At 51.8% G+C, this 25,290-nt stretch overlaps 10 protein-coding genes across 10 annotated transcripts; 4 read left to right on the forward strand and 6 right to left on the reverse strand.

Moving 5' to 3' along the window:
- Positions 1–737: 737 nt before the first annotated feature.
- pdeB (3',5'-cyclic-nucleotide phosphodiesterase PDE2) lies at positions 738–3,979 on the forward strand (the record flags this gene model as incomplete). Its single annotated transcript, XM_033557142.2, has 5 exons — positions 738–933; positions 987–1,587; positions 1,640–1,702; positions 1,754–1,920; positions 1,983–3,979. The coding sequence occupies 5 exons, from the start codon at positions 738–740 to the stop codon at positions 3,977–3,979; spliced, it is 3,024 nt and encodes a 1,007-aa protein (XP_033413033.2).
- Positions 3,980–4,740: 761 nt separating this feature from the next.
- On the reverse strand, positions 4,741–5,483 carry ALT_8589 (Rdx family protein; the record flags this gene model as incomplete). The annotated part of the gene is made up of 3 exons (XM_033557143.2): positions 4,741–4,892; positions 4,999–5,188; positions 5,301–5,483. 3 exons carry the CDS (start codon positions 5,481–5,483, stop codon positions 4,741–4,743), a joined length of 525 nt encoding a protein of 174 aa, XP_033413034.2.
- A 920-nt stretch (positions 5,484–6,403) lies between these two features.
- Positions 6,404–6,886, reverse strand: ALT_8590 (guanine nucleotide-binding protein subunit gamma; the record flags this gene model as incomplete). Its single annotated transcript, XM_033557144.1, has 3 exons — positions 6,404–6,466; positions 6,531–6,588; positions 6,735–6,886. 3 exons carry the CDS (start codon positions 6,884–6,886, stop codon positions 6,404–6,406), a joined length of 273 nt encoding a protein of 90 aa, XP_033413035.1.
- Positions 6,887–8,554: 1,668 nt separating this feature from the next.
- tif32 (putative eukaryotic translation initiation factor 3 subunit EifCa) lies at positions 8,555–11,961 on the forward strand (the record flags this gene model as incomplete). The annotated part of the gene is made up of 4 exons (XM_033557145.2): positions 8,555–8,596; positions 8,680–8,904; positions 8,968–11,342; positions 11,400–11,961. 4 exons carry the CDS (start codon positions 8,555–8,557, stop codon positions 11,959–11,961), a joined length of 3,204 nt encoding a protein of 1,067 aa, XP_033413036.2.
- Positions 11,962–12,693: 732 nt separating this feature from the next.
- Positions 12,694–14,054, reverse strand: ALT_8592 (uncharacterized protein; the record flags this gene model as incomplete). The annotated part of the gene is made up of 2 exons (XM_033557146.2): positions 12,694–13,279; positions 13,333–14,054. The coding sequence occupies 2 exons, from the start codon at positions 14,052–14,054 to the stop codon at positions 12,694–12,696; spliced, it is 1,308 nt and encodes a 435-aa protein (XP_033413037.1).
- Positions 14,055–14,586: 532 nt separating this feature from the next.
- ALT_8593 (peptide alpha-N-acetyltransferase complex B subunit NAT3) lies at positions 14,587–15,222 on the forward strand (the record flags this gene model as incomplete). The annotated part of the gene is made up of 2 exons (XM_033557147.1): positions 14,587–14,755; positions 14,819–15,222. The coding sequence occupies 2 exons, from the start codon at positions 14,587–14,589 to the stop codon at positions 15,220–15,222; spliced, it is 573 nt and encodes a 190-aa protein (XP_033413038.1).
- Positions 15,223–15,633: 411 nt separating this feature from the next.
- ALT_8594 (MCT family MFS transporter) lies at positions 15,634–17,019 on the reverse strand (the record flags this gene model as incomplete). Its single annotated transcript, XM_033557148.1, has 2 exons — positions 15,634–16,762; positions 16,838–17,019. 2 exons carry the CDS (start codon positions 17,017–17,019, stop codon positions 15,634–15,636), a joined length of 1,311 nt encoding a protein of 436 aa, XP_033413039.1.
- Positions 17,020–19,157: 2,138 nt separating this feature from the next.
- ALT_8595 (DNA-directed RNA polymerase core subunit RPO26) lies at positions 19,158–19,820 on the reverse strand (the record flags this gene model as incomplete). Its single annotated transcript, XM_033557149.2, has 3 exons — positions 19,158–19,302; positions 19,360–19,656; positions 19,786–19,820. 3 exons carry the CDS (start codon positions 19,818–19,820, stop codon positions 19,158–19,160), a joined length of 477 nt encoding a protein of 158 aa, XP_033413040.2.
- A 385-nt stretch (positions 19,821–20,205) lies between these two features.
- ALT_8596 (C2H2-type zinc finger protein) lies at positions 20,206–21,931 on the forward strand (the record flags this gene model as incomplete). The annotated part of the gene is made up of 2 exons (XM_033557150.2): positions 20,206–20,287; positions 20,346–21,931. The coding sequence occupies 2 exons, from the start codon at positions 20,206–20,208 to the stop codon at positions 21,929–21,931; spliced, it is 1,668 nt and encodes a 555-aa protein (XP_033413041.2).
- A 1,061-nt stretch (positions 21,932–22,992) lies between these two features.
- ALT_8597 (uncharacterized protein) lies at positions 22,993–24,610 on the reverse strand (the record flags this gene model as incomplete). Its single annotated transcript, XM_033557151.2, has 3 exons — positions 22,993–23,133; positions 23,205–23,962; positions 24,019–24,610. 3 exons carry the CDS (start codon positions 24,608–24,610, stop codon positions 22,993–22,995), a joined length of 1,491 nt encoding a protein of 496 aa, XP_033413042.2.
- Positions 24,611–25,290: the final 680 nt, after the last annotated feature.

Below are 25,290 nucleotides of genomic sequence, written 5' to 3' on the forward strand. Positions count from 1 at the left end.
TCGCCGCCCCGACTGCTATTCTCTTTGATCGATTGATCTTCGTTTGCGATCCGTCGCAGCATATCGCTTTATATACAGCTCTCGCTCTTTTCCCTTTCAGGAGCTCTTATATTATCTACGATTCAAAAGTGAGTGGATTGTGATGTGCGTGCGGATTTGGTGATTGTGGCCAGTGTCGGCATTCCTTTGCATTGAGGATCAAGGGTGCGCTACTGCAGGGCTGGACTTGACTCTGGATTGTCTCAGAAAGAGACATCTACGCAAGGGACTGCTGTCTTTCCTCCCCCGCAGGTCAACAATCGAAGCCCCAACCTGCTGTGGAAATCTGCAGCGAACAACCTCATTGTTCGGGATTGCGCCGCTGGCGTGGATCGTCATCCGTTTGTTCCCTCATCGTTTTCTGGTTGCAGGGCCCTTGCCTTTTGACTCCTTTCACTTGCATACAGTCACACTCGCGTCATGGCGACCATGAGCGCTAATGCCATTTCCACAGAGTTTATAGAATCCTCATCGAACCGAGTCTCTCGTTCCAACATTGCACCCCTCTTCCCGTACAGCTCTTCTGTCGACCGCTCGTTTTTTCCCTTCTACCGGACTCACGACCGACGATCTTGGTGTCCGCATACCATATGAAACCGAGGCCAGACTGGGCATCTCTTCTTTCCTTCTACCTTCCTTTCTTCAGCTTTTCCTTAGATTTGTGTGAGCCTTCTTTCTGAGCCCAGAATCTCCTGGCAATGGGCGCACCCAACCCGGCCGATACTATGGATCGTGTCGAATGTTGCGCAGTATATATCGACGATCGTGTGCAAGAGGAACGATGGGTGGACCGGGATTCGTTTGACCCGACAGCTCCCCGCAGCGATACCATTTGTGACGAACCTGAATCGTTGCGGTCGGACGTGGCGCTTTTGTTGGAAGTGTGTAAACAAAGTATGCGCTGCCCTCTGCCTCCATTGTTTCTACGGATGCTGACTGAATCGCAGTATACCTCTGTCATGTCGGGACATCTCTCGCCGCCAAACTCGCCGAGCTCTCCGATAGTGCCAGCAGTAAATGCACGCCCATTTTCGCGTTTTTCGACATTGAACTTGGTCGCAGCGAGGACTCTGTCCGGGATCGTCGCAAAGCCAGTCGCGCTTCGTGGCCGGACACGGGACCTCCGTCTCCGACATCTATCCGTCGCGGCTTCACCTTCTCTGCTCAATCCGACTCCTCCTACGGCTTGCAGTTGCTTTCAGGGGTATCTGCAGACATTCAAGTCTCCGAGATCCCAAACCTGATCATTCCGATTGCAGTCTTGCGCCACTCACACAACGAACCAACCAGCGGTCCTACTTCACAACCGGCGGCCACTCCCCTTTTCGATCCGCAGCAGATTTCCAAATGCTTAGATGCAGGTGCCGTTGACGTTCTCTCAACACCACTGGACAGGTCAAGAGTGCAAGGCTTGATAGTCCATGCCTATCGAGTGCGCAAGTCCGCGCGCAGGGAACAATCTCGCTTCCTCGCCAGGAAAAAGTCGCGGAAACAATCGTGGGTGGGCGTTCACGATGAGCAGCCCTATGCCTACTTGAGGGAGGCAATGTCAGTGCATTCAACATAATGCGGTAACCACAGTGCTAATTTATTCTCCTAGGGTATCCAAACTCATGAAGGGTATTTGCAACCCCGAGGAAGTCATTGAGGAGTTCCAGGACAGGTGCGTTCGGTCTGCCTTTCGAGTTTCTACCCACCAGCTAACGTGTAAAAGGGACCTGGATGTGAGTCCAGAGCGGCAGAAAGTTGTGAAGAAGTTCATCGGGAACTGGAACTTCACTGCTCATGAATTCTCCGAAGACGAACTCGTGTTTGGGGCCTGCGAGATGCTTCAGCATGCTTTCACTCTACCCAACTTGGATCAGTGGCGATTAACACCATGTAAGTTGTTCGTGATTGTGATACTTTGAGAACTTGACTTACACAGGATCCTTCTTTCGCAGGTGAACTTCGAACTTTTCTGCTCGCCTGCCGCGCATCGTACAATTCATTTGTCCTCTACCATAATTTCCGACATGCCATTGATGTGCTGCAGTCAGTGTTTTGCTTCCTGGTGCATATTGGTGCATTGCCCCCATATGGCTCTGTTGGGCACAGTCCTGATTCGCCGTCCTCGATTGCATCTCTTCTGACACCGTTTGACACTTTGACCCTACTTATTTCTGCAATCGGCCACGACGTCGGTCATCCTGGAGTCAACAATTTCTTCTTGGTCAAGCTCAATGCTCCGTTGGCGCAACTATACAATGATAATTCGGTCCTGGAGGCTTTCCACTGCGCTGCATTCTCACAAATCCTGCGGCGCCACTGGCCTGCCGCTTTCAAGGATAGACAACTTCGGAAACTGCTCATCAGTTCGATCCTGGCGACCGACATGGGCGTACATCAGAAGTTTATGGAACGGCTGGGGTCTTTGCAGGAGAAGTTCTACGCCAATGGCAAATCTGTCGATGGCTTCAAGCCGCAGGATATTGAAATCTACAAAACACTTGTCTGTGGCCTCTTGATCAAATGTGCCGACATCAGCAATGTGGCACGGCCGTGGGATATCGCCGAAAAATGGACCAAGATTTTACAGGAAGAATTTGCCAATCAGGGAGAGATGGAGCGAGAGGTGGGCATGGAAACTGCGTTGTTTGGTGGCCCACCGGAGCTGGGAAACGTCTACAAGCTTGCTACCGGTCAGATCGGGTTCATGTCTATCTTCGCTCTCCCTCTCTTCGAGGGCGTTTCGGACCTTCTGCCTGAGCTGCGATTCACAGTTGAGCACATCCGGACCAACCAGACTCGGTGGCACTTCCTGGCCGACATGGAGAAACGGAAGCAGTCGCTGCTAGACCCGCGTTTCGAGGGCGGCCTTTCCCCTCGCTCGCAGAGCCCGGCCGCAAGTTTCAAAGGTCTACGTGCACCGTTGAATGAGAGCTCTGCCAGGTCGGCACTTGACCCTGACGACCCTGCGACGCAGCGACGCGAAGCCACCGGCGACTACTTTGGGACGGTTGACTCATCTCCGAGTGATTACAATGAGAACACCATCAGTCTTGTTGTGTCGCCAGACACCCCAGGCCCATCGATGGATATCACAGGCAGTCCGGTACCATTCGTACCTTCTCGAAAATCCTCCAGTGCTGTCCCTGACCTCGCTATGCTCTCGGTATCCGGCACGTCTCCTGAGGACAAGGGATCGGAGCATGCTGGAGATTTTGAAGGGCAGACTGGCCAAAATTCTCGACGCTCTTCGAGGGACGCTGTTCTCGCTGCCGTCATCTTTGCCAACACGTCCGATGACCCGAATCGCTCCCACTCCCATCCCACCAGTGGTGAATCCACTGAAAGAGAAGCAGAGCGACCGAGCAGTTCTCGGCAGGGACCGCAGGGGCACCGTCGCCATCACGCCAACACCAACTCGACCGGACGCGGCTCAGGTGCACCCAACTCGCAGCGGAACAGTTGCACGCGCACGCACAGCTTGAGCACGTATAGCAATACCATGACGCCCATTTCTCCGGCCACCAATGCCACCAGTTTCGTCACTGTCGATAGCAGGGACGAAAAGGGGCATTCACGGGAACACATCAAAGACGAGCATGACGAGTCCGACGGTGCAAGGCCGGGTTCATCGAAACAGTACTCCGTCGGCGAAGGGCCGTCCGAGGGTGACACCCATTTCAGCGATACCAACACCTCTCATTCACACATGGATGACGGAAGAAAGAGTCCCATCACCACTTCTGTAGTAGGGAACGGGTCCAACAGCGCCGCACATTCTACAACAACCACACCGAGCGTCAAGAATGAGGCGCATCCCCCTTGGGATGACCCAACAGCCGGTGAGCAGCCTCCACGCAGGCTACCGAAACGGCGGAGTCGTCTTCGCTTGGCGTTCTGGAAGCGCAGACCACATCATTCGCATCACCATGAGCTGAGTGGGGAGACTTGAGCTTTCTTTTCATCTCGCTTCACCTTCTCCTCGCCTAATGTTCCTTACTTGTAATTTTTGTTTCAAGGTGTTTGGCTCCAGGCGATACATGGTTGGACCCGAAATGGAGGAATGACGAAGGACTCACGAATGGTATATCCGCTGACGATTGTGCTTACGATGGATTGCATGATTCTACAACTCGGCTTGGACGCTCGGTCAGCTCTACAGCCAGTCATACTTCATTTATTCGGTGGGCAGGCAATGTGCTTGCCGTCCCCGCTTTAGTCCTGCCGAGTGACTTGGAAGTCCCCCTTCCGGCTTTCAAATCTCGTTTCCTTTCTGCAGATTTTCTTCACCATCTATATTCTTTCCTTTCTCTTTTTTCCTTTGCTGTATTTTCTGTGGGCAATCATGATTGATTCCCAATGATGCAACGCAGACCGGTCGGGATCAGGAAATCAAATTAGAAACGGGGCGTGGGTTGGCGTTTGGAGGATCCAGAGTTCTCCCCATGCGTGGACTGAACTGTATCATTTCTTGTTTCTGTGACGTTCTCTTTGATTCTTATTGCCATTTTTTTTTTGATTCATATCACCATATCACGATTCAAATCGACACGGTTAGCCCAGCTGTTGTTCACTTGTCATGCTAGATTCGGCGAGTCTCGTTCAATGTATTGATATCCGTCTTCTGGCTGTCTGTCTGACAAGCTCAAGATTGACCTTGATATATAGAGTTGAATATAGGACTTCGTCTATCATATCGGTAGCAATACATCACTAAGATTGACAATCCTCACACTTTTCCGTTTCCTTTTCTTGACTCTGTTTCTGACTATCTCTATTCTCCTTCCTCAAGGCCCGATCCGTATGCCCCAAATCCCTCTGCGGATCAACAACATTCCTCACCCGACTCTTGAGCACCTTGACCTCTATCCAGCATCAGCATCAGCCCATCTCAATCCAGTAACCAATACAAGCCACACCATCATTGCCCCACCCGCAGAAAAAGCAAAGAGTAAAAAAGAGAGTACATACCAGGAAACCCCCCATCAACCCTCCGATCCCAGAGCACACTCTCCTTCACCTCCGTCTCCCCCTCCGCGCCAGACGCAGACGCAGACGCAGACACAGCCGTGATACTCACGACAAACGTCCCCCCAGTGCACGGCACAAGAGCAACCTCACCAAGACTCGTCGAAAACGTAGAGAGGAGTTCCTGGGCGAACTTTCCAATCATGTTAGCTTAGCATTAGCAAATAACAATAGCATCTGTATGTGGATTTGTATCGTATACTGATGCCCATTCCAAAACGAGGGAGCAGGAGATGGAGGCGTACATAAGCGGCTCGGAGCATCCATTTACATTGCGTGCAGTATTTGATGGTGATCCGGGGGAGATTTGTGGTTGTTTTTGCTGTTGCTGTTGCTGTTGCTGTTGTCGTTGCCGTGGTGGGCGGGGGATGTGTATCTGTGCTCGAGGTTGGTGGGTGTTGTTCGATTGGGGGGGTTGGTTCGGTCATTTTCATCAGTTTCACTAGATCACTGTCAGGGATCGTGTTGTTGATCTATATACCCTATATACCCTGTGTAGCTGGACTACGTGGTTATTGGATTATTGACTGGAGAGCTGGTGAGATGAAGGTGGTGAGGTGGTTGATGATGTCAGCGAGTGCGCGGCTTTCTGAAGTCGGGGTTGGTTTGTATTGGATGGTTAAGATGGAATACAGTAGTGAGATGCGGCTAAGGTAAGACATTGATTGCTGTATTAGAGCTGGAAACCAGCGATTTCTACTTTACAAGATGCTGGGACTTTGCTCTCAGCCTCGACAGCCGAGGAATGTGCTTTTCGAACCCATGAAACACCATCCGTACCAATCACTCACTCACTGCAGACAAAGGAAATATGACGGAATCACAATCGGGAGAAAACAAAGACCAACGTAGATAGAAGAGGAAGGTTTTAGAAGAGAGAAATAGAGAATATAGAAATAGAAGAAGATAATGTCACGTCGGCGCATCCTCAAGTGCACCACGGATAGCTGGACGCTGAGATCAATGATCATCCCTGGGACGATTCGATACGATGCGACGCATGCTTCGTTAAGTAGTAGGCCTCCCGGAATCTCTGCAAGACCAGCGCGCGTTCCTCCAGTCGACACCGTCATAGCCGCACGATTATTGCTCACAGACACAGCCGTCACGAGTACCCGGTTTCATTGTTCGATGGATGAGGTAAGTTCAGTTATCGTCGTGATGATAGAAGCGGGAAGCCATGTCGAATCCCGAGAGTCCAAAGAAGATGTCAAAAGTATTAGGCGAAAAGAAGAAAAATGGGGCGGGAAATCATGTCGATAGGGAATAGAAAATCGCGAACAACAGCTTCAAGAACAAGTCGAGCCGTCTTCGATTTCGGAAAAAAGCGTTCAGTGTCATGACACCATTACATGACCGTGCAGCAGCCTCCCTGCTGTTGAGGAGCATACGGATCCTCGCGCTTGTCAACCTGGGTTTGTGTCAGCACTCCGCCGGCTGATCACTTTTCTTCATAATCGACATCAATCGCATACCTGGCCCCATACAGACGGTACCATAAAATCACGAGTATTGTTGCAGTAGTTGATCAACCTGGTCAGAGAATGGTTTGTGAGTATTCGGGTCAAGTTCCGGACGGCGGTCGGCAACTCCATGGATCACCACCCTCCCGTCGCTCATCATAGATGAATCGACAGGGACGATGACAGTTGCAAAGGCAATTGGAATCGGACACTTACGACATGGCAGCCTCGGACACCTTCACTCGAGGGCGATCCAGATCCTCCTTTAAGCGAGCATTGAGCTCTGTCAAGCGACGATATTTGAGATCGGCCACACTCTGCTTCTTGTTCTTGACGTCTCCCCCCGACCGCAGCTCGTAGGCAGGCATTTTCGATTCCGATTTCTGTGATCACACAAGAGTCGAGGAAGTGACGAGGATAATTGTAGACAATTCCCTACACGCGACAACGGGGTAGGGAGACCGTGGGGAGTTGCTGAGCCCTGGTGGGTAGGGGAATCTGGGTTGAGGAGAAGCTTTGGCGCGCTGAACCGGAGAGTAAGGGGAATCCGGAAAAAGCGGGCGGAAGTGAACCACAAAAAGGGAGGGGATTAACTGAACAGTCAACAGTCGACACAGAAAGAGTGAGAGAGCGAGAGGATCAGCGGTAGGAAACGAATGGATTTAGTGGGAAAATTAAAGGAAAGGAAAAATAAAGAAGTAAAAAAAGTGTAGAGAAGAGTAGAAGTAGTATCAGAAGAAGAAGGAAGACGAAGAAGAAATGGAGGGAGAAATGAGACGCTACTATTGGAGAGGGACCGGGGGGAGGACTATTATGATTATTACTAGCAGTCTAGCACGAGCAGGACAAGACACCAGAGGAGAGTAGAGCCAGGAGATAAATAAATAATGACTCCTAATAATAATAATGAAAATGTCAAGCCAAGTCCACTCTCGCAAGAACAGACAGTTTCCGACTGTGTGGGAACTGGGAAAACGGCGATAGACTGATGGTACTGACTCCAAAGTAATAGTGAAACCCCCTGAGAGCAATGGTGCGGTGCTACGGACAATGGTCTTATTTAAACTTTGAACAGTCCGGACGGATGGGGGCTTAATCTTGGGGGGTTCTTCTGGTGAGAGCGACGGTATCAGAAAGATTGGACATTTGAGGCTCCTTGAAACAGATTGAGAATGAGTATCATCTTAAATCTACATACATCCATCTACGACTTGATGCTTTGTCGATGTATGGAATCTCCATGTTGAAGTATCTCACGTGGACCCCTCATCAGCGAGCTGGAATGTAAGAATGTATCAGACTGGCCCAAACTTACCTTACAATACGCTGCGAGTACCTAAGGTACCTTAGGTAGCAGAGGTACAGCATCCAGTCACGTGATTCGACGCATCTCAGCCGGTGGTGCTAGGTCCTCTGCATTTCGTCCAAGCCACATGTTTGATAGGCTAAGATTGATGGGAAGTACGGAGTAGAGTACCTAGATTCGAAGTTCGAATACAATGTAATTTGTATCTACTTAGACAGAAGCTGATATCTCCTCCGCTCGACCAGGTTGCTCTCCGGTCCACAAGCAGTTCAGGAGCAAGTCAAGCAGGAGCAATTCGAGGAAAACCGGGACAGACTTAGCAAAGAAACCAATTATTCCCAATAGACGGAAAATTCACATCATCCAAAATGAGCATCCTCAACATCTGATATATGACTCCGTCTGGATTGTGCCTTTGCATTGTCTACTGGGTCACGTGATCCCGGTCGCTTATCCCAAAGTGGGATCGCAGTTGGACCTGTTTTTTTCGTGTTTCTCCCACAACGACGCATCGCCGCTGCCCTCACTTTCTTTCTGGCTGACCGTCGCGTGGCAGCATCATCAAGAAAAGGGCCTTTTTTACACTGTCGAACAGTGCTGCCCGCCCGTCGTTGTGCGATTTGCCTTTTTTTCGCCTCGAGATTTCTCCAGCCTCGATCCGAGAAGCCTCTGCGTGTCAAACGATTTTCACCGGTATCATCTTTAAAACCCACAGGGTCCATCGCCCACCATGCCGCCTCCACCCCATATCAAGCCGGAAAATGTCCTGAAAGTGAGTGGTGACCATGGAAAATATCATCGGTAGGATTCTACAACTCAGAGACTGGTAACTGACCTTGTGTTCTCTCACTGCAGCGGGCTCAGGAACTTATCGCCGTGGGCCAGGCTCCCGCCGCCCTCAATGTCCTCCACGAACATGTCACCTCTAAGAGGACGCGCAGCAGTCCGATCGCCTCTCTCGAACCTGTCATGCTCCTTTTCGTTGAATTGTGTGTCGATCTTCGCAAAGGAAAGGCTGCCAAGGATGGTCTCTACCAGTACAAGAACATCGCCCAGAACACCAACGTGGGAACCATCGAGGTAGGCACAGAACCTTTGATTTGTGATATGATTTGCAGGGGCTGATATATGTGCTGCGAATAGGTCGTCCTCAAGAAGTTCATCGAACTCGCCGAGAAGAAGGTGACCGAGGCCCAGGCCAAGGCCGACGAGATCCAATCCTCTCTGGAGTCCGCTGCCCCATCGTCCAACGTCGAGGATTTGGAAGCGATCGAGACCCCCGAGACCATCTTGCTTGCTACTGTTTCTGGCGAACAATCCCGCGACCGGACCGATCGCGCTGTCGTCACTCCGTGGCTCAAGTTTCTCTGGGAGACCTACCGTACCGTCCTGGAGATCTTGAAGAACAATGCTCGCCTTGAGGTCATGTATCAGACCACCGCCCTGCAGGCCTTCCAGTTTTGCCTCAAGTACACCCGCAAGACCGAGTTCCGCCGTCTTTGCGAGCTACTCCGTAACCACGTCCAGAACGCCGCCAAGTACTCCGCTCAGATGCACGCTATCAACCTCAGCGATCCCGACACCCTGCAGCGCCATCTGGATACCCGCTTCCAGCAGCTGAATGTTGCTGTTGAGCTGGAGCTGTGGCAGGAGGCTTTCCGCAGCATTGAAGACATTCACACTCTTCTCAGCCTTAGCAAGCGCCCCGCCAAGAACGTCATGATGGCCAATTACTACGAAAAGCTTGCGCGGATCTTCCTCGTCAGCGAGAACTATCTTTTCCATGCCGCCGCTTGGAACCGCTACTACAACCTTCTCCGTCAGTCCGCCGCTGCTCTCGCCGCAGGCCAGGGCACCAAGAAGGAGAACCCCTCGGTAACCGAGGCTGATATGACCAAGGCCGCTTCCTTTGTCCTTCTGTCTGCTCTGTCGATCCCCGTCATCAGCACCTCCCGCTCTCGAGGCGCCTTGGTCGATGTCGATGAGGCCCGCAAGAACAAGAACACCCGTCTGACCAATCTGCTCGGTATGGCTCAGCCACCCAGCCGTGCGGTGCTTTTCCGGGATGCTCTGAACAAGGGCCTGCTCAAGCGTGCTCGTCCTGAGATTCGGGATCTCTACAACATCCTCGAGGTTGACTTCCACCCTCTCTCCATCTGCAAGAAGATCACCCCCATCCTCAAGCAGATCGGTGCCGACCCCGAGATGGAGAAGTACGTCCTGCCCCTGCAGCAGGTCATCCTCACCCGTCTCTTCCAGCAGCTGTCCCAGGTTTACGAGTCCGTCGAACTCAAGTTTGTCTACGAGCTTGCACAGTTCCCTGATCCCTTCCAGATCACCCCGGCCATGATCGAGAAGTTCATCATGAACGGATGCAAGAAGGGCGACCTCGCTATCCGCGTCGACCATACCTCGGGTGTTCTGACCTTCGACACCGATATCTTCTCCTCCGCCAAGGCTCTGCATTCCGGCAGCGCCGCCGGTTCTGCTGAGAGCGAGGTCGGCTCGGTGCAGCGTCTTCAGAACACCCCTGCTGAAATCGCCCGCCTTCAGCTCACCCGTCTCGCCAAGACCCTTCACGTCACATGCATGTACGTGGATCCTTCTTATAACGAGGCCCGTATCCAGGCCAAGAAGGCCGCTCAGGCCCGCGCTGAGGCTGGTGCTGCCAAGGAGCACGAGGAGACCCTTGCCCGCCGTGTCCTCATCGAGAAGAAGAAGGAAGCCGCCACCGATGCTTTGCAGCGCAAGCAAAGAGAGGAGGAGACCCGCAAGCGTATTCGTACTCAGCAGCTGCAAGAGGCTGAGAAGCAGAGACTGCTTGACGAGCAGCGGGAACGCGAAAAGAAGCGTCTGAAGGATGAACAGGACCGTATCCGCCAGCAGGAGCTCAAGAAGCAGCTGGAGGAGCTCAAGAGCGGTGTCAAGGGCATCGATATCAGCGAGATCGACCTTGAGGACATGGATGCCAACCGGCTGCGCGCCATCAAGCTTGCCCAGCTCGAGAAGGAAAAGAACGAGCTCAATGAGCGCATCCGTACCACTTCCAAGCGTATCGATCACTTGGAGCGTGCCTTCCGTCGCGAGGAGTTGAAGCACATTTCCGAGGATTATGAAGCCCAGAAGAAGCGTGACATGGAGCTTTACGAGGCCATCAAGGCCGAGACTCTCAAGGAAGCTGAGGAGAAGCACAAGGAGGCGGTTGCCCTCAAGCACCGTCTCAGCCGCCTTGTTCCCGTCTTCAGCAACTTCCGCAAGGAGGTGTCTGAGAAGCGTCACGAGGAGTTTGAGAAGCGCCGCAAGGCCGCCGAGCGAGAGTTCGAGGCTAAGAAGAAGCAGCGTGTCAAGGAAGTTCAGGAGCGCCGTCGTCGCGAGAGGGCCGAGCGTGAGGCGGAAGAGCGCCGCAAAAAGGAGGAAGAAGAGCGGGCCAAACGCGAAGAGGAAGAGCGTATCGCCAAGGAAGAGGAGCGTAGACGCGTCTTGGCTGAAGAGAAAGCCAAGCGTGAGGAAGAGAGAAAGTCAGTTTCGCCCCAGTTCTATAAATTTTATTATAATGGTACTAACTTACGATACAGGAGACTTGACGAGATTGCTCTACGGCAGAAGCAGCGTGAGGAGGAAGCTGAGGCTCGCCGTGCTGCCAGAAAGACTGGCCTCCCAGAACCTCCCACCCGTGCTGCTGAGCCCGAGCGGCCCGCGGAGCGGACAGCTCCTCGCCTTAACCTCGCATCTCGTACTGGCGGTGTTCCCAGCTGGAGAGAGCGCCAGGCTGCCAAGGAGGCTACCGGCGCTGCCCCTGCCGCTGCCCCTGCCGCTGCTGCTGCCCCTGCCCCTGCCCCTGCCGCCGCGCCTGCTCCTGCCGCCGAGGCACCTAAGGAAGAGGTCCAGCTCCCCCGCAGAACCGGCGGATACGTGCCCCCTCACCTCCGCTCTGGAGCCAGCGCCGCCCCCGCTGCTCCTCCTTCAAACGGTCCTGCCCCCGAGAAATACGTTCCCCGTCACATGCGCGAATCCAGCTCCTCCCAACCTCCCTCGCGCACACAGACTCCCCCCGCCGCCGCCGCCAGCTCCGACAAGCCTGAGGGTTCCCCCGCTCCTCAGAAGTGGGTTCCCCGGTGGAAGCAACAGCAGCAGTAGAGCTAGCGCGATCAAGCAAGCCCTTGTCTGTTGAATCTTGAAAATAAAATCTGAACGCAAAAAAGTTTCCGTCTGCTGAAACGTGTACGGGGGGTACTTCGTGTCCCTTTGGGGAACTCATGCCCCTCATTTGCATTCTCTTCCTCTCTCTCTCTCTCTCTCTCTTTTAATTCTAACGGTGTCTCTGCTACCTTATCTGGTTGTTCTTGTCATGTTTCATGAATCTAGAGAGTGGGGACTTCTCTCCCCTTTCTTCTCTGGGTAGCCATCATGTCTGTTGTTGACTGCATTATGTCCCATAAATGAAGTCCAGGTTTTCCCGTCTATATCTTACGTCAGACGACTTTTGTTGGATGAATAATGCAGGAAGAATATGATTTTCACTACTTTATTTCTCTTCTATGTGGTCCTGCTGTAGCTCGTGTTCGTTCGTAATCAGTCTTTATATCGTATTTCCCCTGGCGGACCAGGTTTTTGCGTGAGGAAAACGTCATGGAACCAACTACGAATCAACCTACGCATCGAGGAAGGACTTGAAAGCAAATCACGGAGGAGATATTAGAACCAAGCATAGATGACGTTTCCGCGAACAGAAGAAATCTATATATTCTTGAAGAGAAAGTAGAAAGGGGGTATGTTGCAAGCTACGAAGAAGCCCATAGATAAGGACATATGGACAGGATTTGAATCGATGTATGGTGTCAAAGATACAAGACCAAGGAAGAAACCGGCTCAAGCAGCGGCCATTTCCGTCCCAGGAGCAGCAACAACAGCCGCACCAAAGAGCCTTTCCCTCCATTCGCCACACACGGCCTCGAACCCACTGACGACGTCCCGACAGACGCGGCCAGCTTCGCGGTCTCGCAGCCGGCGGTCCCAGTCCCCCTTTTCGATCCACCGGGTAGCTTCTTCGCGGCCTTCCTCCTCGCGGCGCAGCTCGGCGACGAGTTCCCGTGCGGACCGCAGTCGTCGCGAGGCGGTTGCAGTTAGCTGTCGCGATTCGTAGAGCGTGTCGCTTAGCCCTCGGAGGGACAGCGTTAGGTCCGTTGTTTGCGCGATAAGAGTCTGGAGGCAGACGAGGGGGTTCAACGAGGGCGATTGAGAAGGGGTGGTTGGCCTGGAGGAGTGGCGTGGCTGGCCGGGGAACGGGTAGGGCAGGTTAGGCAGAAGGCCTTCGTCGATGAGCGGGATTAGCTCGTCAATGGCGTCCGGAGAGAGGAGCGGGTAGGGGGAGAAGAGGAGGGGGTGGGTGAGGGTCTGGAGCGTTCTGGTCTGGTGTGTTAAGTGCGAGGTGATGGAGGTGTGTGCTGTTATTAGTCTGCGGAGGTCAGCAGATCTTTGGGAGTTCGTCAACTCAGAGGCCAAACATACCTCATGGCGTTATTCTCGATCCCGCTCTGACTCCCTAGGTCCCGGAGCGTCTCAACAACACGTCTGATGACATGATCGTTCTCACTGCCGTTGTTCTCGATTCCTCGCCGGACTAAGCTTTCGATCTCAGCCATCTGCCCCTCCAGACTAGGCGATATGTCTGTCGCTTCCTCGAAATCCGACTCGTTGCCGTAGTCAGAGCCATCGTATTGCGATTCATGTCGCCGGTGATTTCGTTGACTGCCGTTGCGAGCTTTGACCCGAGGCGGTTGCAGCGAGGTATGGTCCGGCGCGTAATCTGACAAGGGCGATCGCGGTCCCATATTGTAATCGTCCTCCCCGTCACTCCGGGTTGTGCCTTGTAGGTCCCCCGATGCATTGTCCTGGCCAGAGACATAGCCATAACCCCCTTCCTCTTCTTCGTCCCACGCGTCCGCGAGTTCGTCTGCAAGGTTTCCCAGCCCCCCTGCGGCGTCTGCAGGGCCTTCGAAGTCACCTGATAGCCTGTACGACCCGTTCATGACTTGCGCATTCCGCTGGCGGGGTTCCACCGGCGAAGGGGGCGCTGAGGACCGAGGGGTCCGAGGCGAATGTATAGGACTCTGAGAGAAACCATTGGGAGCGTAGGTTCCGGGGGAGATGGGGTCGAAATCGAGGTTGGAGGAATGGCTGTGACTATGGCGGTGAGACAGCCTCAGGGGGGATGGTGGGATGGCCGGCATGATGCAGGTCAGTTGAAGGGAGGTCGAGGATCCCACGTGGGATTGTGACAAGGAATGTAGACAGCAGTCAACTGAGAATAGTCCTTAGGATTCTTGACGTCCTGGCAGATCAACTGTGTCGTTTTATTTCTCAGGACTGAGGGGTCTGTATCGTCAAATGTCGATCGCGGAATGAGCTGGACGCGGGCAGGGGCCACACTGAGGAGAGGAAATAACAAGACAGGGGGTTCTCAATAATCATAGCATCACCAGGATGCTGGAAGAGTAGAAGGAGAGACAAGACAATGGATGAATCTCATGGCACAAAGGAAGAATTTCTCAATACGAATAATAATAAAGAACGATGATGCAAGAAACAACGAACTGCTCTCAGCAGAACAATAAACAGCCGCTCCTCCCGTGACCGCCGAAGCCCCAATCAGATCATTTGATTTACATCAGCTTCATTATTTCATTTCACCCCACACCACGAAGAGCTTCACTTCTGACCTTACCCACGGCCATTGACAGCTGTTCCTTATTAATAGCAAAAATGAGTTCCATCCGGCGCGTGTCCCCAACGGACCTCCTCTCCCTCAACCTCACCAACCTCGACCCGCTGACCGAAAACTACGACCTGGGCTTCTACCTCAACTACCTCATGCGATGGCCCTCGCTCTTCAGCGCCGTCAAAGATCGCACAGAAGGCATAGTCGGATACAGTACGTGCAAACCTCATCGCAGCCACATCCACTAGACGTGAGGGCTAATGAAATCAAAAACAGTCATGGGCAAACTCGAAGAACAACACCCTTCAATGCGCCACTCGGAACACTACACCCCCTGGCACGGACACATTACCGTGCTGACGGTCGCCCCAGCCTGGCGACGTCTAGGCCACGCGCGCCGCCTGACAGAGCGTCTCGAGCACGGCTCCGACATCAACGATGCCTGGTTTGTGGACCTTTACGTGCGCGCGGGGAATAAGGTCGCTGTGGGGATGTACAAGGGGATGGGGTACTCTGTTTTCCGGCGGGTGGTCAATTACTACAGCGATGACCCGACAGGGATGTCGGATTCGGGCGAGGATGCGTTCGATATGCGCAAACCGTGCAGTCGGGATAAGAATTTGCAGCATATACGCGAGAACGGGGAGGAATTTTTGGTGAATCCGGAGGATGTTTCATAGGATGTAGCGTTTTGTTTTCAGTTTGAGCGGGCTGTGGCGCTTGATGCAGTCGATTTAGCTTCCTGGCGTTGGGGAGTTATACTATGGTTTTCTGCGGCAATATGGATTCGAAAAGCATGGGAGCATGGGATGATAATAGACAAAATCACTTTTATTTCCCCTCAAGGAGAATGCTAGACCCTATCATGCATGGTGTATATATGAAACAATGCGAAGAACCCATTCAATATGAACAACTGTTCACAATGCAAACCCGAAAGCAAAGCCGCGTTTTCGCTCTATAATGCAATACTGATCTATGACCCCGACACCGACGATGCATATGGGATACACCGATTATTATGATATGTGTTTTTAAAAAGCCATAAACGCTTCGCATAAGTCGTGCAACGTTGATGACATTAGTGGCTATCATGCTCTGACAAGCAGCCGCGGCCCGGTGCGTGAGAATCGCAGGGCCCCAAAAATGGCGGCTGCCGTGACGATGCAGCAAGCGGTGAAGAGTTGAACCCCGAGATAATTATGGGTATCACTCATGATGGCTCCACCAATTGGTGTTCCAATCAGCAAACCAATCGAGGTCGTGGCGAAGATCATGCCCAGACGAGTACCCAGGTCGCGGATATCTTTCGTCAACGTGACCATGACAACGGGTGGGAGTGAGACAAACCCACCGGAGCAAAGACCGTACAGGACAGAGAGAACAATGATGCCGGGCACATTGTGCACGCCAATCCAGGCAAAGGCCAGAACTGCCGTAGCTGTGACAGCTGGCGTCAGCATGTTCAGTGGGCCGGTGTGATCAGCGACGAAGTTGGGAAAGATTCGTCCCACGGTAGAACCCGCATTAAGCATGGAGAGCAGATAGAACCCCAGGTTTGCATCGACGATTCCGGTGTCGATGGCATAGGACTGCACGTAGAACAGGAAGTTATAGAAGCCTAGGAAGCCCAGAAACATGGCAACGGCGAACATCACGAACGCTGGTTCTTTAAATGCGGACAACTGGACCAACTTGCGTTTCTCGGTAGGCAGGAATCGCATGCGCATGAGAGACAGGGAGATGCAGCAGGTTCCGAAAGCTACAAAACCCAGTGCGCGAGTCGCCCACGCAAATCCAACTTGGTCCTGCAGCTTATTGAACATTATCGGATAGACCACACCCCCAATACTGCTGCCTGAAGCCGCCAGTCCGTTGGCTAACCCTCGCTTCCGCTTGAAGTATTGGGGCAGAATAGCAACCGAGGGAACGAACAGGCATCCAGCAGCCAGGCCGATACAGACTCCTTGACAGAGGATCAAGTGCCAATACTGTGAAGAAATACTGGTCATCATCAAGCCAAACGGGAGCACAACGGTGCCAAATATGACAAGAGCTCGAAAGTATCCTGCATCAAACAAAGGGCCGGTCACTACTCCAAAGAGCATCAGAAGAAACGATTGCAAAGATCCAATCCAAGCAATGGATGATGACGAAACATTAGACAGAAGATTTTGTTCGTAGTATGTCTGGAAAGCGCCCCATGTATTGATCACACCCCTAGGACAAACCTAGCGATTAGCCATGCGAAAGAGCAGCCTCAAACGAACGTCATGCATTCACAAAAGTACCTACCATGAGTTGAAGAATAGGAAGAATGACCCAACGACCTGCAACCATGCCACGGCCCCGGTATCGAAGGTTGGCTCTTCTAGATGTTTCTCTCCTGCCTGCTGTTCTGATGTGCGCACGTTGCGCTCATCATTGTTGCTGTTCACCGAAGGCGCAACGGCCTTCTCCTCCGCATGTGCCCTCATCCCAATTTTGTGTCCTTCAAGATGGCAATATCGTATAAATCGGACTCGGCGCGCGGAAAGCCACGGCCGATTCTACGTGTAGCGGAAATGTGATGGCGAACTAGGCAAGAAGGGTCCGCAAGAAATACAAGTTGAAAGTCGACGATGAGATGATTCAAGTGGACGAAAAGAATCCAAATCAGGAATCGCCCAACAGCTGCCAATGCTATCAACATGCGACACGTAAAAAAAAAAGCAGATGCGCAAAATCAAATTTATATGCGATAAGATTTCTCAGCAACTCTTAAGACTCAGCGGGGCAACTAAAAAAGCCTAAGCTTGCCAGCCAGAGGCACGATAGGATAAACCACTGGGACTGCGGCTATCAAAGGAGAGATCCACTGTGAGCCGGTCCATAAGTCGTATTCCTAGGGAGACCAGAGGCATGAGTCAGTCTTCAAGGTTCCAAACTGCGGGCATACGTGACCGGTCTTTTGGGTGTCGAATGGGATCGAGCCCGTTGACCCTACAGCTCCAGGATCTGATACGTGCATTAAGTTGCTTGCGGCATTGACTACCGCTAGAAGCCTGAAAGATTCATCCGTGTTCTTGGGGTAACTCCGAAGGTCTTCTCCATTCGAGTAATGATGGATAACCGAGGGACAAGGGCCCACTCAACTACCAAAGTCGGTAGCGAACTCAGGCCTTAAAGACAAGTCAGCAATATAATCATACGCTTTTTTTCTGCAGAAGGTCCGCTGTAACTGTGATTGATAATCAGATGTGGTAGCAATTAGGACGAGCCGGGGAACTAAGGCGCCCTAGGGCGCGCCAAATACATGGACAACGTGACGTGCCGACTTATCCAGCGGGGAAGGATCATGCTTCACGATGATGCTTGCGGCTTGATTTCTCTTTAATAATAGAAACGAGGCATATCAGATTGTGCCCTAACAGTAGCTTTGGATGCTGCTGGACATAAAAATAAAGTTCCCCTGGTCATGTTGAGATTCTGAATTGACGAGGAACTGAAGTTAGTCCAGACTCGACTGAAACCAACTGAAAAGAAAAGAACACAGGAATGAAAGGATTCGAGAGGATAAGACTTGACTTGCAAGGGAAATGTGGATCGCCAACTCGGGGGGTTTGCGGCACACTCCGAAAGACCGAAATCCACGTTTTCCCGCATTTCGATCTCCGAGACTCCGTGTGCCAGATCCAAGCCAGCTCATTCGGGAACATGAACCAGACTTTAGTTTCGCAATTGTAGTTATCGAGAGATGATAGAGATGATTCAAGATTGTATATCTCTGCGACCGGAGATCGTAACAGTATCTGCGCGGATCAAGAACATGGCGACGTACTGTATGGAGTACTGTGTAGAAACGGTCTGTTGACTGACTAGTTTCTATCACGTGATACCAACTCTCACGCTAAGCTCCTTTTGGAGGAAGACAGCAAGACATGTTCAAGAGTACAGACAACCGACGGGCTACTCCAGATAGTATCATTGTAAAGTTCATCAAGCTCAGAATCATTGAGGTCAGGTGAAGATACAGACTTACCCTTTACTCATTTCGTCGCAACGGTTGCTCCAGCATGCAAAGGGAGAGGCGAAGTGGAGGTTCCGTACACTTCAGGGGGAAGTCTCCTGTACTCTTCCCCTTTCCCAGGCTTCGTTCGATCTTTCAGTATGTTTGCTGATATGGTAGAATAGGAAGCTATGCTCGAGTGTCATGCGTCGGTTTCCAGACAGTGCCCATACATTACATTTTGTTGGAAAGGGTAGAGACTTATTGAGAACTCCAAATGTATGTAGTAGCGGCTAAACACCCAGGGCCAACGGAATGAACGTAACATATTTTCTCATATTCTATCCATCAAAGGTAAAGTATACTTATTTTCTGTTCTTTGCGGAATTCCAAATCCCGGCGACCGGATCATTAGCAATGCAATGAACGGTTCGCTTCCTGCTCCCAAACTCCGAACGCTATGCGCGACGTCAAATCAGAAGACCATGATTAGAATGACAAGTAGAAACAAATAGCTCAGTCTCAACAGACATCCACCCAAAGAGTGATCAGATTTTTAGAGTAACTCTTCACACGTCCAGTCCTCGTACCTAAATGTTCGTAAGCGGATTAGACTTGCTTCCATGCTCAAGGTGAAGGGAGGATAACTTGCGTTCCATCTGGCAGATATCTCCTCACAATTAGCGGGATCTTCTTCTGGTTCAGCTCCTTGATGGCGATCTGCAAAGGATCTGTCTCTCCCTCAAGATCTACAAGCACGGGAGCATTCATACTGTGACGAATGTCAGTTCCAAGGTCTTCACATGCCACATGCCGCCAGGTGACGAACCTGATCTGCAAAGCTCTGGTACCCAGAACTCGCGCCCTTTCGTATTTGGTCATGTACGGGGTTGTCTTGCGTTCTTCATTGGGGATTTTCTTCGCCCGTGCTTGTTCCACCACCTTGCCCGAGTATCCCGCACTGGGATCGCCAGAGACGACGATACGGTCACCATTGACTGCCGGGGTATAATGGTCATCCGCATAGCCATCAGCGCCTCCCTCGGCACCTTCTAGATCCTCGGGGTTTATGAAGTCTTCCGGCTCATTTTCGTCGAACACCTCCTCCGCGGGCTCGTAGTCGTAGCTGTAAAATGTGCGAGTCAGAACCGTTGAACTAGCTCAAGAAACCATTTTCGCCAGCGCATTGTGCAGCAAACAAGTGGAGTGCTTCCAATCCAGACTGGAACATGCAGTCTGAATGAGGTGTCCTTACGTTTCCTCAGCGTCGTGATCTCCGTAGTCAGACATGGTGTCAAATTAGAGCTGGCAAACCAGGAAAATAATAACCAAACGAGCGTATTCAGCAGCCACTCAAGCGAGAGGACGGCAAATATCACGTCCAGGGATAGAAACGCCGCGGAAGAATCGACCTTGCGACAGGCTTGGTGAAGATGAAGATTTCGATATCGCGACCCTCCAAAAATGGCGGCGGAAAAAGTTCCTTGGCCCCGTTCACACTAAGCCCTTTCTGGTCAGCTTCGTCACCGCTTTTAACATCACTCCCTGGCAAAACTTTTATATGATTTTATCAGCAGCAGTTGAATGTGCGCTTAATGCGTTGACCATTGTTCAGTCTTTGTTCTTAATGGTTGTCTCTCTGTGAAAGCCTGAATATCAGGGCTCTATCTGAGCCATGGGCGAGAAGCGCAAACTTGAGTCGGATGAGCTCGCTATCCCCAACAAATCTCTGAAACGCACGGCGCTGGACGATGCTGGTAAGACGCTTGAACCTTGGGATTGAATTGATGTTGGAGCTGAACAACGCTGTCGCAGATCCTATTTACGAGGAACCTCAGTCAGACGCGGATTATGTATCTTCCGACGAATCCAGTGTGAACAGCGACAGTTTCCACGAGACTCCCGCGACACCAATCTCTACGACCTCAGCCAAATATCCGTCAGAGCTGAAAACTCATCGCTGTCCCTTCGATGGTTGCACAAAGGCATTCAACCGGCCAGCGCGACTCCAAGAACACCTGCGCTCCCATAACAATGAGAGAATCTTCAAGTGCACATTCGAGGAATGTGACAAGACTTTCCTCCGCGCATCGCATCTGAATCACCATATCAAAAGCGCACACACTGGGGTCCGAGACTACGTATGTGACCGCCCTGGCTGCGGGAAGAGCTTCGTGACCGGCTCCCGGCTTCGTCGACACCTGGCTGCTCACGATGGACGAGATAAGTACCGCTGCACGGAGTACCCACCTTGCAACGAGACGTTTCGGAAGCACTCCACCCTTCAAAAGCACATCATGACCGCACATCTGAAGCAAAAACCTTTCCAGTGCCCGCACACAGACCCGAGCACCGGGCAGAAATGTACAATGGCATTCGACACAGCAGGGCATCTTCGAGCCCACGAAAGCCGCATTCACACCGAGAAACGTTTTAGTTGCACAGAATGCTCCCAGCACGCAGAGGGCGCCGCAGCAACCTTTCCCACCTACGCCCTCCTACAAGCTCATATCCGATCCGTCCACCCCCCGCAATGTCCCAACTGTTCCCTGACTTGCGCGACATCCCGCGAACTTCGCCGCCATCTCGAAGTCGCCCACGGCGACGTCAGTCTCGAGGAACGCAAGGCATTCCCTTGCACCGTCCCCGGCTGCGACCGGAGCTTCACCAAGAAGGGAAACCTAACCGTGCACATCCGCACCGTCCACCAAGGCGAGAAACGCTTCGTCTGCGGCGAGACCGACCTTTCGTCCTCGAAAAAGGTGGCCGGCTGGAACAACGACGAGGGCTGCGGCAAGCGGTACGGGAGCAAGCTCGCGCTGGAAGAACACATCCGCACCGCACACCTGGGCTACCAAAACGCCAAAGCCGAACGCCGCCAGCGTCTCGGCCTCACCCGAGATCGACAACATTCTAACGCAACCTCACCCGGTGTGTCCGCGCTGGCCGCGCTCACGGGTGAGGGCTACGCCGAGGAAACGGGCCGCCACATCGCGTGTCTGGTTGAGTCGTGCCCGCACCGGTTCCACAGAGACTACGATCTCTGGGTCCATATGAGCGGCAAGCATCATTTCTCCGAAGAGGAAACCCGCGATCTATTTCTGCGGCGGGCGCTGCTCACGCATGAGTTCAGTGCGTCTGCTTCTGCTTCTGCTTCCTCTGAGGAACTGTTTGGGGGAATCTACGGCCTTCAATTCGATAACGATCCTTCGTCGTATGAACCGTATGCGTTGAACGGGACAGAGACGATAGCGGCTTCTGGCGCGGTCGAGTCGGAGCTGTTGCCTACCCACGGCGCCGATGTAATGATGCATGACAATGTCAATTCTACGATACCCACTACTGGCGATGATATGGCGCTGATTGATCCTGCACTGGCTTACGATATGATGGAGTCGTAGCTTTGGAGCGATTTTTTGTTGATTGTTTTCGGGGCTCTCTATGACCAATACTATTCTTATCATAGCTTCTATGCTTTGAGACTGATCATGATAAATGAGGAATATACTGGATCAAATCTATTTCTTTCAACCGCACGGTCGTATGTAGATCGCATAGATGGCCGGCAACCTCATACACGTACTCCTACGCAAATCTAGCATTCCGTCAGATGTGAACCACTATAATCAAATCAATCACTCACCTTTACTTTTAACAGCACAGTTATCGATGATGCTCGAGCTGCAGAAGGTCAGTAATCGTCAGAGTTCGGACCTATCAACCCAGGCCCGTCAGACACGGTCCGGTCTGGCCGTCAGTACACTCCTGGCTACAGGCGTCAGCATTCACAAAGCCAAAATCTGGTGATGCCCCAAGCGGAGACACTCTTCTCGGCGTGAGTCAGTATGTTGCACGAAGTTCAGCATCATGACCTTGTTGGTTGATCAGTTAGCTGCTGGCTCCGCTCCGCGTAACGTGAGATAAAAATATGAAAATGCATCAGCCATGAGCAACAGAACAAAATTCACAAAGGGGACTACCAGTAATCATGTAAGTACATGTTTGCTTTTCTTTCATTCATCCCTGGAAATGAGTGTCTTTGTTTCTTCGGTATGGAAACTAGATAGGCCGCAATGCCTCGACAAGTGCCAACAGAAGACCGGCCCCGAGCGCATGCGATCATCGCAGCCAGGACAGCTTCAAGAAGACAAAAATTATCTTCAACCACGAAGAAACGATTTGGAAGCCAAGGGATAATTGTGCAAGATGAAATGAAAGAAAGAAGATGGATGACCGTACCAAACCAGATTGAATCTGATGCTTGAGCTGAACGCAGCTCAAACCGCCAAACATGGCTCCTTTCCGTCTTTTTGAATTTTTCCTCCTTTTTTTTTGCTCATTTTCGAATTATTCCCGAGAGGAGATGACCAAGTTACTGTCCAAAGGCGGATATTCAACGGATCGCTGGCCCAGACAACATCACAGCTGTGCAGGACGTCACTCTGGGCGTGCGGTTTGAATCCTAGATCGAACGTGCGTAACCTGCGAAGCGATAAACCAATTGCTCTTCCTCGGGGGAAACAGGATGGTCAAGAGTTGTTTCCTCTGCAGGCAGGCTTGCAGAAGGAATAGCCAAGGGGCCGGTTTTCTTCGCCATGTTCTGCTGAGCGAGTAGAATCAGCAACCTCCATAGAAATATCAGATAATTGTAGTTTATCTCCTGTGTAGACTGACCTTGCGATTGCCATCCCAAGCACCAGCGAGAGATCCATGGATTTCGGGGAATTCAGTGATCATACGAATTCGCATGCCCTTGGAAGGTTGGCGACCAGAGGTGCGGAGGTTGGAATAGCCCTGCTTCTTCTTGTCGCTCTTCTTCTTCAAAAAAGATGCCATCTCAATCTGGCAGCACACCAACCTTTTGGCAGATCTGAAGACATCAGTAAAGAAGGCCGGGTTGCGGTTCGCGTAGACCTCGTCGTCGTAGGGAAAGGGGGTCGGGATCTGGGATTTAATCGAGCTGGGGCACAGTCTGACCTCGGCAAGTTTCTGCATGAAGAGGATGTAGCTGGCACTCGGTTTCTCGGAGGGCTTGTGGATGGTAAAGTTACGAGCAACGTCACAAAAGAGATGAACGGCCGCAAGTCCTCTCGCTAGACCAAGCCACTGAGCAACCTTGAACAGCAGACTCATGATCTTTTTCTGATGATCGTTCAGAGGCCAATCAGACACATCGACAAGACCAAGATCGGTAGAGGACGAGCGAGGAACCCTGATATGTTCTGGTGGCAGCCATCCAAATCCACGAGCTTTATCAGGGTCGTGCTCCATGACATGGTGTTTGAAAAACTGGTGGAACCTTGTGAGCTCGATCTCAGATGACAGGTAATTGTTCCAGCCAATGGATGCCCGAGAGCTGTCGCACCGCTGTGCCCTCATGCTTGTCAACGCAGTGCGCTCATTACAGACGGGGAGATCATTATAGAAGTGTCCTGTGTTCATTGTGGTCAGCTTCATCACCAGGTGGAACAGTGGCGTGCTGTCTTACTTTCCTCGTCAATCTCCTCCGTTGCGGACCGCATGTCACGCTCAAAGGCTCTGATCACCTTGATGGACGCCTCGAGTTTCTCGCAGGACTTGCCAATCTCAAAGGGCCTGCAGTTGATCCAATAAATGGTCTTGTCGTCGTCTCCACGCAAGGTCGATAGCAGCCGTCTTAGCATCTCGATCTCGGACATGAAGAAGGTCTCGTCGACCAGTTGAGTCTCGCTTGGCTCACATAGAGCAATGGGATAACGAGCACGCAGCCACCGAACTAGCTTCACTTGGGCGGTTTCGACCTTGCCGTCGGTCTGAAGAAGAAGGATCAAGAGATGGGCGAAGGAGCTGGGGAACAGATCGTCCTCGAGCAGTGGTAGTGTAGCCATGATCTCTCGAATAAGGGCGTCGGGATTGAATCCTTTGGCAAATTCGTCCATCAGTTGGGCAAAATCCTGAACCTCGGCCGCGGTGATTTCTTTGACTTTCTGATCAACCCAAGGCAGATCCTCATCGTCACTTTCTTCAAAATCGTCAAGTTCGACGGTAGTCTCGAATGGATCCTCGCATTCAAACTCAGGCGAGAGAGGGAACACGTCCATATTGGCGACCAAAGGCTCAGCCACTGCTCATTGACAGTTCGAAGCCTGAGACAGACAAGACACAACAAAGCACGCAAAAAGAAACGCCAAAAAGACAAAGAAATAGAAAGCCAAACTGGAGAGAAAAAGAAACAATGCAAAAGCTGAAGCTGGAAGGATGCTCGTGAAGTCGTTTCGATAGCTAAGGGTCTGGCTGAAGCATACGACACAACTCCACGTGCTGTAGGAATAATCAAGATGATATCGAATAATAAACGACGCGTTTCGCTGGTGTAAGGAAGGAGATATTTGGGAGAGATGAAAAGGAGTGAGGGGAGGAAGAGGTCAGAGAAGTGCTGAGGGTGAATGAGCAATGAGCAGTGAATATTCGTTGTCATGGCGAGGATGCCACACACGACATCATTTCAAGAGGCAGAAGCTCTCGAACTGATATTCACCTTTTTTTCTGAGAATCTGTCATTAGAGCTATTGTCGGTCAATCTTAGTGACGGACTGGATTATCCTTGGATTCAAGGTGCGGACAGTTGTCATATGAGACTGCCTTGCCTGTCAGAGTTGAGTCTTCAGTCCAAAGTAGGGATTTCCAACCCTGACTGAGCTGGTGTGTACCTTCACATTATCAGCATAGCAAAGGACAGATACGCACTCAGTCAATCGCTCCTGGTTGACTACCTTGGGGC

Source organism: Aspergillus lentulus (genome assembly GCF_001445615.1).
Source record: "Aspergillus lentulus DNA, contig: Alt16, strain: IFM 54703, whole genome shotgun sequence".
Lineage (NCBI taxonomy): Eukaryota > Fungi > Ascomycota > Eurotiomycetes > Eurotiales > Aspergillaceae > Aspergillus > Aspergillus lentulus.